Source organism: Adelges cooleyi, unplaced genomic scaffold (assembly GCF_023614345.1).
Source record: "Adelges cooleyi isolate 19-005CV unplaced genomic scaffold, UGA_ACOO_1.1 ACOO_flye_CR_arks_rails_tigmint_CR_PRNA_41, whole genome shotgun sequence".
NCBI classification, from domain to species: Eukaryota; Metazoa; Arthropoda; class Insecta; order Hemiptera; family Adelgidae; genus Adelges; species Adelges cooleyi.
In genome coordinates, this window is record NW_026096090.1 from 4,488,002 (window position 1) to 4,499,396 (window position 11,395).

Genomic DNA, 11,395 nt, shown 5'->3' on the forward strand with positions numbered 1-11,395 from the left:
GAGAGGGAGGCTAAAAAGAAAGTATTCAATTCTCACACAGAAATATCTTCCTATAAAAAAAAAAATTAGTTTAGTAATTTGTCTAGAAAGCCTTTAGAAACACGACTATTTAGTTATTACATAACGTTTCTTGACAGTAGAAGAGAGGTATGGCCGTATGGGTCGCTCTTGACATTAAAAATAGTTATGGCTCTAGGTTGTAGCCATTAAGTTCAAAAACTCCAATGAATTTTTTACAAGAACATAGCACGGTATAGCTTTTTGAGATATGATCAAATTAGTTCCGAATTTGTGTGAGCTATTCTTAGGTATATAATACTATAATTAATGTATACAATATACTATTACGTTATATTACTATTATATTATAGTCGAACTAAATAAAATATGTCCTACCTATTATTAACCCTTTCTCCTCGTAAGGATGGAAACTTTTTCGTATTTCCTTTTTGAGGACTTCTAGTTTGAAAATTAGAGTGACCCTATAACATTTAAATTGTTGTTCAAAATTTATACTTTTTTTTATAAAAAAAAAAAATTAATAAAAAACCCAATTACAAACACAGTACCTAATATTTGTATAGTGTGTACAGTTTGTCATGCAACTTCTTTAAAATAATTTCTCATATTACTATTTTTTAATAAGCAAACAAATCTTAAGCGTTACATCCTTTTTATTGTTATTTTCAGTCACCAAAACGGATATTGATAGTAACAAAATAGAATGCGTGTACAATTATTACTTATATACTTCAGTTAATGAGGAATAAAATTATGAAATTGATTAAAATCGTTTTTGTTTAGTACAAAGAATTAATAACGTTAAGATATTCTATTTGGAATGTGATGACTGTACTACCCGTCCTCGATATGAAATATTCATAGATAGTATAGATAGATAGATAAATAATAATATTAATACTTATAATTATCTAGAACAAAGTGAATCGTTTAATAAGCAATGAAACGATAATAATTGAAATAAAACATTTAGGGTTCAATAAATTATAACTAGCAACGAGAATCATTTGGAAAATAATCATCCGACAATGATAATATTAATAATTGTATACATGTATAATGTTTATATATTATCTTAGATTTAACAGCTAACAGTTATCAGATATCGATATTAACTAAATGAAAGAATGGTGAAATAAAAAGACCAACAGTATCGAAACACGAACGTGACGATACTCGTACTCAAGTCAATATATTAAACCATTAATCAAGTCATAATAATTTCATTCTCAAAACAAACACCGCTGTTTGTAGCACGATCGATGTTTAATGTTAAAACCGATAAAGAAAATTACTAAATACGCTCATAAAGAACAATTATTATATTAGTCTTCAGCAACATAAAATTGTTAGTGCTTATAATTTGGAAAATACTTTGATTTTATCTTTAGTTTAGTTAAAATTGTTAACTGATACTAATCAAATATTACATACCTGTTTTTACCAATATATTTAAATATTAAAACTTCGAAATTAAAAAACATGATACAAATTTAAATCAGAATCTACTACAATAATAATTTAAAAAATTTAACTCCCAATATGTTGTTATCTAAATTTTATCTGGTTAACTTCACTACAAATTACAACACTGAACTAGATTTATTAGATTATATTTATCATGATTATAGGACAAACAAATAAATTACATTTAGTACTCATTAGCATTAAATTATTATCTTTTAAATTATTAATTAAATACAATAACGCACATGGTTATCTCATAAAAATACCGAGAAAATGTATTATTTAAAAATTTCTTTTCATATAACATCTTTACCCTAAATATATTTTTTAATTAGAGTTCAATGAATGCTAATTATTGAATAATATAAGATAAGTCAACTTAGTATTTCAATAAATACTATCCAGCTATAATAAGATCGCATAAGAGTTATAAAATGTGTTGTAATCAGATATGTATGCGGGATGGTACATAAAAATAAAAAAAAAACAGTTGAGATTGATTACAACTAAAAATAATATTTAATTCAAATATTCAATTCAAACATATTAATAGATCGGAAAATAATACTCCAATATTAGTACTAAACTTGAGAGGAAAACGGTAAAATACAAAAATATATAATTTAAACACAGTAAAAAAACAAGAATTGTAAAAACTTCATAATTATAAGAAAAAGAAAGATTATCATAGAAAAAAAAAACAATAAAACTAATAGAAAAATAATAGTTTGAAGACATTAAATATAAGTTGTTTGAAAATAATATCAAACAATATTTCGATACACATCACTTGAATTAGTCAACCATTTTGTTTTTCCTACGTCTTTATCCAAATATACTTGATTGGTCGCAAACAGTTTCAAAGCTTTTGGATAAGCTATATGTTCTACTTGTTTAATTTTTTCTATAAGGCTTTCTTCAGTGTCATCCACACTAATGTTCACAGCTTCTTGGACTATAATAGCACCAGAATCAAGTTCTTCCTAAAATTATTTAAAATGCATAAATGAAAACCATTATTTATAAATTTTAATTTGGTTTTTATTTACTTTACCTCAACAAAATGTACAGTGCAACCGGCTACACGAACACCCGATTCAAGGGCTTGTTTTTGAGCATTAAGTCCTTTGAACAGAGGAAGAAGCGAAGGGTGTAAATTTAACAAACGACCTCTCCATTTGCTTACAAAGTGTTTGGTTAATATTCGCATAAAGCCCGCTAAACACACAACATCTATCTGCGTTTGATCCAAAGCCTTCAAAATATCATCCTCAAATTCTTCACGGCTCTTATAATTTTCATGATTAATTTCCTAAAAACATTGTCATTTTATACAATATTAGAAATTAAAACTAGCAGTCAAAGAATATGATAAAAGCTAGGACAATATACAGTCAACCAATAATAAAATAGTATCTTTATCAAACATGGACATTCAAAAACCCATAAACTAATTACCAATCTTCCTAAAGTACAGCTTATTAATTTGAACATTTCTTAGTTCTGTATTTAATATTTAAATATCAAAAGTATAGTCTGATAATTGAACGAATATTACTAGATAATTGCTTAATACTAAATAAAATAAAACAGTTCTAAAAATTGTTTTTGAACATATAAAATTAATAATTATTCTCTTCTAATTTTATTCGACTTAAAATAAGTCGTATAATGGGAAATGTTTAATGGTTTCCTTTTTTTTTTTTTAAACACCAAGTTTGTTTTTATGATTATTTCAACAAATATTTCATAACTGAAAAAAAATACAATTGTAATACCAAAGCTAAAATTCCTGCTCGCCTAGCCCGCTCTAGGCCTTCAACACCAGGCCTGTTTGAGATAACCAAAACAATTTCCGACATCATCGAGGAATCATCTGTAGTCGCGTCGATTAAAGCCTAAATTAATGAGAAAATAAAATTATTTGATTTTATGCTACAGACAGATGTTAAAAGAAGAAAATAGAATACGTCACCTGCAAGTTAGTTCCACTGCCCGATATGAGAACAGCTACACGCATTTTCGGATGCATCCTAGAAGCAACATATGTTTGTATATGCGGCCGCATCAAGGGTTCCATGGCGTTTGCGAATTTCTTTACTTCGACAGACGTTTCATCTAGACGATAGGGTAATTAACAAGTGCATACATTATTCATATATATATATATATATACTCCTCTTACAATTTGCATTTATTGAGTTCTTTTTATTATTTACACTATTAAGAAAAAAACCTGTTTACAAAGCTTTGTCAACGATGTTGCTGTTTCAAAGATCGCCTACAGCAATGTATTGCTGCTGACAGCTGCCATCTTATATAATATTTAATCTTATATAATTTTCAAAACATAACTAAAAAACGGAATTTCTGACTAATTTAATAAAACAAACTGCTTTTCTCTAAGTTTTACTGTTTGTTACTTATGTATAAGATTTTCACAAGGAGAAATTGGTTTATCTTTTTAGTTCATCTTATACAGATTTTTATACTCTTTCAGAAAATACCAGAAGCTGATCGATTGATTAAGTATACTCGTATTTCTTCTCTCTTTCCCACAGTTTTGTTGAACAATATAATTTTGAGAAAAACAATTGTTATATTATTCATTAATAAAAATAAAAAATGTTTACTTTGTTAACCAAGTTCTTCCTTAATCTTTATCGCGGATAATCACTAGGGAATAATATAATATAGACTTGATATATATAGTGCTTAGTCAACAGGAGACTACTGAACAAGTTTATATGACGACTTTAATAAAAACAAATTTTAAAAATGGAAGTAGTTGAAAGGTTTTTGAGTAATGCTGACAATCCAAAAAAAATGAACACTGAATTATATATGAAAATAGTGTAAGTAAAAAAAAATACTAAGGTTTTCAATTAAAAATAGTAAAAATTAACCATACCACCAAGTTTATCTCCAACAGTACCAACAATTTTACCATTGGTACATAATAAAACATCATCGACATATTCTTCAGCAACAATCAACACCATACCAAGTCCACAATTCATTGTGCGTAACATTTCTGTTTCATTGATGCTACCTAAAACAAAATTTAAAAAAATTGTATTTTATTATGACGTACAATTTTTTAATTTTCAAACGTATAGGTTAGTTTTGAGACAAGCATGACTGTTAATGGTCACAGCAGTCAAATGGCAAGCAAATTTGTTTGTTAAATATTCCAAAAATAGTATGATTGCAATATATTGGTGGTCTCGGTTTTATGTTCAGTGAAATTGATTACAAGAACAAATTCTCAGGCTTGTGACTAATAGCATACTTTAAGTTTATAAGTAAATCTGCATCTGTTACCTGTTGCTGCTATCCAACCAAAAATCGGTTTTATTTCCCACTTTGTAGCGTCCAAAATTACTTTTTTGTCTTTAGGTAGGATACGAGGAATATTTTCTAAAATGCCACCACCAGTTATATGGGCTAATGCTTTTATTCCGTTATTCCTTATTGCGGGTAATACACGATTAACATAGATTTCTGTAGGAGTCAATAATTCTTCTCCTATAAAATGAGATTAAAATAAACTTTATGTTTACATAACATAATAAATTAAACCATACCAGCTTACTACTACTTACCATATGTTTTCTTATCTAAACTAAACGGAGCTTCATCCGAGTATTTGTGACAGCCTCTTTCCATTATTTTTCGGATCAAACTAAACCCGTTTGCATGTGGCCCACTTGATTCAAGGCCGACTACAACATCTCCAAAAATTATATCGTTAAGTTTTGGCAACATTTTTTCTCTTTCTACAGCTCCTAACGCAAAGCCAGCAATATCATAATCACTGTTATGGTAAAGACCAGGCATTTCTGCAGTTTCACCACCTAAATAACATTTTAAGGATTAATACTAGAGAAACATTAAAACTCACAGCGCTAATTGCGGAAATACCAATAAGAGCACATCCAGCTTGATAACAACCATCAGCTATGCCCTTGACTACGTCAATTACATTTCCACCTTCCAATCGACCAGTTGCGTAATAATCAAGAAAGAACAATGGCTCAGCTCCGTGAACTAGAATATCGTTTACACACATGGCTACAAGATCCTGACCGATCGCTTTGTGACTACTGCAAGCCAATGCGATCTGTGAAATATAGAATTAATAATAGTTGTAGAGAAAATCAAACAGCTCAATTACCTTTAATTTAGTTCCGACTCCATCTGAACTGGACACAAGGATGGGATCTCGAAAAGCTGCAGCTTTAAGGTCAAACATGGCACCAAATGAACCCAGCTCGCCGAGAATTCCTTGGCGTTTTGTAACAGACACCAGTTCTTTATAAATTGGAACCAACTCATTACCTGCACTTATATCCACTCCACTCGATTTATAGGTTGTTGCGCCTTTGGCTAGAATTGCCCTAGATTAAATACAATATATGTAAAAACAAGTAACTAAGTGGAAATAACGCTGCACTCTCATAGAAAGATTACTGACAAGTTTGTTTTTTTGACGAGTCGTCAATTCGTAGCCATAGAGAAGGATAATAGCTCCTTTTCTGACAATAATTTTAAATATTTATGTTTTTTCAGCAATACTGTTTGTTAATCTCATGCAAACGTGTTTGTTATATACTTAATTTATAATAGTTATGAAATTACAAACTACAATTATCTAACTAATCACAATACCACAAATTCTTTATTTTAGAAATCATATTTATAAATTGTCACCCAATTTGATTTAGCAAACCATTTTAAACTTAATAACTTGCTGTCTATCGAGCTTAAACATCTCATTTATTTGAAATAAACAAATTATTTTGTTTTTAAAATTTGGTTTGTGTTTTAAATTTTATTTTACTTTATTTAGTTTAGGTAAGAACACGTAAAAGTTTGGTTTGATGAAAAATCCGGGGTTCACATCACTTTTTGTGATTACATAACTTCAATAAAACTGAATAATATAAAAGAAACAAAATTGAAGCGAGATAATAAATAGTTTTTTTTCAATTTATACCACACCTAGCTATTCCTCTATGAGCAATATCGGTTCTAAATTGTGCACCGTTAAACATTATTCTGCCACAGGCCATAGTAGCTCTAGCGGCGGCTAAAACTAATTCTTGATGCATAGTTACTACGATTAAAACACGTCCACCGTTTGTTACCAATTCACCATAATTATTCAACTTGGTGCCACTGTGGAATACCATGCCTTTTGTCACAGATGGTAGTCCTAAAAAATTTCCAATGATAACTGATTATTAATAAAATATTGGAGACTGTATTATTTTTCTATTAATAGTTTTATGAATAACTCACCAGATATTACATCGCCTTTACTTGAAGTAAGGGGATACCCTCTACTGGCCATCATAACACCCACACAAAATTGATCGGATTTCCATTCAACTTTGACCTTATCCAATGTACCGTTAACACACGCCTAAATAACCCTTTGATTGTAATATAATCATTATTGGTTGTAAATTATAAATGTAAGTACATGCATACTTTCATAATTTCATAAAGATCTGACTCTAATAATGGTAAAATGGTTTGAGTTTCTGGATCTCCAAAACGACAATTGAATTCTAAAACCCTTATGCCATCATTGGTCACCATTAATCCAGCGTATAGTACACCTGAAAAATAAATCAATAATTCATTATAAATAATTCAGTTGTAAAACTAGTGACGAAGTGGACTACAGTCACAATTATAGTGCACCATTTTCTAGCGGTTAAGAATATAATCTTTAATACTAGAAATTCAAATTAACCGACCTACAAAAGGAGTTCCTAGTTTACGAAGACCATCAACAGCTCTTTGCAATATATGTTTAGCCTCATCCAACTCTTCTTGTGGCATGTTATAACAAGGGCAAAAAGCACCCATTCCTCCAGTGTTTGGTCCCTTGTCTTGGTTGTATGCTCTTTTATAGTCTTGACTCGGTAACATAACATTAATATTAATGCCATCAGTGAAACATAAGACCTGAAGAAACACACAATGATCAGAAAAATGTCGTTAATAACTTAAGCATTGGTTATTATTTTTTAAAAATCTCATACAGAAACTTCTTCTCCTTTTAGTAATTCTTCAATGACAACAGTTTGTCCCGCTTTCCCAAAACGGTTTTCCGTCAAGATTGCATCTAACGCTAAGCATGCTTCTTGTTTATTTGTAGCAACCACAACACCTTTTCCAGCAGCTAGACCACTTGCTTTTACTACTAGTGCTGGATAATCGGCTCTGAGCAAATAGTATACAATTATGTTTCATTATATTACATATACACATTCCAAATAAAAACTTTATTTACGAATAAACAAAATCAGTCGCTTGTTTGACGTCACTAAACGATTTCCATCTCGCTGTTGGAATGTCAAAATCATCCATAAACTGTTTAGCCCATTCTTTGTCACTTTCAATACGAGCTGCTTTTGCAGTCGGACCGAAACAAGCTATATTATGTAAAATTAATACATCAGCAATTCCTGATGCGAGTGGATCTTCCGGCCCAATAACAACCAAGTCGATGCATTTTGTAACACACCACTTAGCTACAACCTAGTCAAATGTAAATAGAAAACATTTTAAAATTATATTATAAAATTAAGTTGTATTTTACGATAAGTTAAACAAGTATTAAAAATGTAACTTTAAAGTACCTAAAATTTGCTAAACAATATACCTCAAAATTATTCACATCTAGCTCTACAAATTCCACTTGAGGTAATAATGCAGCTCCTATATTGTTTGGGGTTATATAAATTTTTTTGACCTATAAAAAAAAATCATATTAGCTATTAATTATATTTTACATAGTTTAGGCCAAAATAAAATGCAAGGATTAATGGTTAAACGTAATAGGTTAAAAAAAACAATTTCAATATGTATTAGTTTATTTAAGTCTGTGCTTAAATTATAAAATAAAGTAAAAATAGACTGTGGTCATTATTGCAATTTCAGGAAGTGCTACACATATTCAAAAACACCTAAAAACTAAGTTAGAACAGTCCAAAAAATCTATATTTACAGATTTTATTTTTTTAGTGAAATATTTATTGATTATGAGTATGACCTATTTTATATTACTAATTCCAACTTGCAAAGTTTTGAAAAATGCCATAAGACCCCCATAAATTGTGCCAATGATAGTAGTTAAAAATTTAGAAATCATAACTTCGCTACTAATAGCACCGAGCATTGATTATTTCGCCTTTTTAATTAAAAGCCATTAATCAAACAAATAAACTATTAATTAAATTAACAGAGATAGGCGACTTCACAGATTATATGCAAATAGAACTATTAAATAAATAGAACTATTTTTCATATAGTTTTCCATCCAGCAATGGTGAGTCATTTAGATGCTGCAAGTCTGAGAACCACTTGACACGCAAGGATTTTTATCACTAAGTATAGTTTTACTTTTTATAGTTTTGCACAAAAACAAATATAATATTATCCCCTCAGCATATTTTTATATATAAATCTATTAGGGATTCTAAAAATTACAATTTCAAGGACAATGTAGATAAACTACATGAGGACATGATAAAAATATAATATTAGATACTAGAATAGATCTTTGATAAAGTAATTTATATTTGTAAAAATGTACTTTTAATTATAACAGTTACCTAAATTCTAATATAACTTGTATATATTTCTTTTATCAAGTGATGATATATATTATAATACAATACTGCAAAACTGCCAGAAAATAATATAATTAGCTGATAAAAATTGGCCTAAAATTAATTAAATGAACAGATAATTAAATACTTTCAAGGTAATAAGTGTATACCTAATCAAAAATATTTACAGATAATATTACATTATTTGTATGTAATAGATTAAAAGCTAACCTAAATGAATAATTTTCAAAAAACTTTTCAACCAGCATTTTTAAAAATTGTAAAAAATATTACTATAATAAACATTAATCACTAGGCTTCTTTATTAAAATTATATTCAATTATTTGACAATTAGTTTAAAAAAAATACAATTTTACTACCCATGTACTATAAGTTTTCTAAGAGTTAAATCTGTTTTCATATATTTTTTATGATCAAAGTAAATAAATCGTTACATTTTATTTGCTGTTAGAGGGGTAAATGCCAATATAAAATAATTTGTTTTTATATGTAAAAAAAAACATTTAAGCTTATAGAAACCCATGTTATTAAAGTGGTGTAACACTGATACCAGTACTGAAATATGTATTGTGTTATTTACTTGTGGGGAAATCGAAAGTTTCCAAGCAATGGCGTTTTCTCGTCCCCCGCCACCAACAACAAGTACAACAGCCATTATTGAATCTGGAAAAAAAACTAATTAGCCAAAAAAAATGATTTTTTCATAAGTATTAAAAAAATATTCAGGTTCTTTAAAAAAAAAAAAATAAGATAAAATACAAATAATATACCGTACCAAAAATGTGACAAGAAAAACACGTGCAAAAACAAAATTACAGTATACGATACGAGTTGTTAGTTGTTACAGTCAATATACTTCCGAAGAGGAACGAAGAAAAGAGGACAGTGTAATAATTAATATTTGCAGCATAGAGAGAAAAAACTAGAGATATATTATAAAGATTGCGACGATGACATTTATAATGGAAACGGTATAATATGTGTTTTCTAAATATTGACTATTGTACTACAACACACAGAGATCGTCGGCTTGCGAGTTGTGCCTTGTGAGACTTCTCGCATAGGTCAGTAGTTGTCGGCTCGGCAGTCGAAAAACGTGATTGCTGTAATCAGTTATTAAAGACATAACCTTAATAAGTGGACGGATTCCCGCCAAATCAGTATTGGGCATTAGTTAGCACGGACGCTGGAAAAATATTTAATACAATACAAGTTGTAAGCAACAGGCAGATCAGCTGCAGCAGCGCAATGGCACAACTATAATCTTTCTAACTATAAATATAAACCTTAAGAGGCCCAAAAGTCATTATATAAAAATTAGAAGCCCAAATTTAAAAAGTCCTGAAACAAAAGAGCACTTTTAGCCATAGAACTTGGAAGTATAGAAGAATATCGATTCCAGATTATCGGTTCGCTTTTCACAGCCTACTCTCTTCAATCGCTACTTCTTTTTAGAAATAAATAAATTCAGTTGTAATGATAAAAACTTATGATACATTATGTACATTTTAAAGTTGAATTCTTATATTTATTTATTAATTTATGGATAACAAACGCTGGTAAATGCGCATTCGCGTCACTGAAAATCTAATTATAAAGCATCACATAAAACGCGATCACAAACAGAATTAGAATAAAAAATAAATCATAATTATCATATTACAAATCTCTACACAAGGGAATTTCACTTACTATAGTTTACCCAAATTTCCCGCAATGTGCAAATTATGACACCGAATAAAATAGTGACGTCATTTTAATTTTTGGATGAAGGGTAAAATAAAAACTAACATAACTTATAAATGAGCACTTTCATATTGGCGGCCTAAAATCAGTCCGACAACCAAACTAAACCCGGTCGGACGCCGCGACGCAACAACCCTCCTTTTACAAGGAAGGAGACAAAAAGCCCGGGGAAATGTCCATCTTGCCACTACCCAATGACGCCTCTTAAATAAAGGTATCAATGATTTTTTAACAATTAACGCATAGACATAAATAGGGATTGCTGAGAAGATTTAAGTAACACCGACATTTCTTTTTTTTTATTTGAAAAATATACAATGTGTACTGGTAAATTCGTACAATAAGCATGTATACAATAGGAATATATAAAAATTATCAGTGTATGACACGTGTGGAAATCACCACCCATTGATATTTGATGGAACACGTTTAAAATTTAAAATTAAATAGGAACGATCAATAAAAAACTTTGTATTCTTTTTTTTTTTTATTGGAATGATTAGAAACTCAA

The 11,395-nt window shown here is 29.3% G+C and overlaps 1 protein-coding gene across 1 annotated transcript; it reads right to left on the reverse strand.

The window, feature by feature from the left end:
- Positions 1-2,040: 2,040 nt before the first annotated feature.
- LOC126841930 (trifunctional purine biosynthetic protein adenosine-3) lies at positions 2,041-10,207 on the reverse strand. The gene is made up of 18 exons (XM_050578740.1): positions 9,914-10,207; positions 9,719-9,801; positions 8,168-8,257; positions 7,796-8,043; positions 7,545-7,725; positions 7,257-7,467; positions 6,985-7,115; positions 6,793-6,916; positions 6,493-6,706; positions 5,666-5,888; positions 5,413-5,611; positions 5,094-5,345; positions 4,813-5,016; positions 4,400-4,540; positions 3,464-3,606; positions 3,267-3,386; positions 2,543-2,800; positions 2,041-2,471 (listed from the first exon to the last, which is right to left on the reverse strand). Exons 2-18 carry the CDS (start codon positions 9,791-9,793, stop codon positions 2,253-2,255), a joined length of 3,033 nt encoding a protein of 1,010 aa, XP_050434697.1. The 5' UTR covers positions 9,794-9,801; positions 9,914-10,207; the 3' UTR covers positions 2,041-2,252.
- Between the last annotated feature and the right edge of the window lie 1,188 nt (positions 10,208-11,395).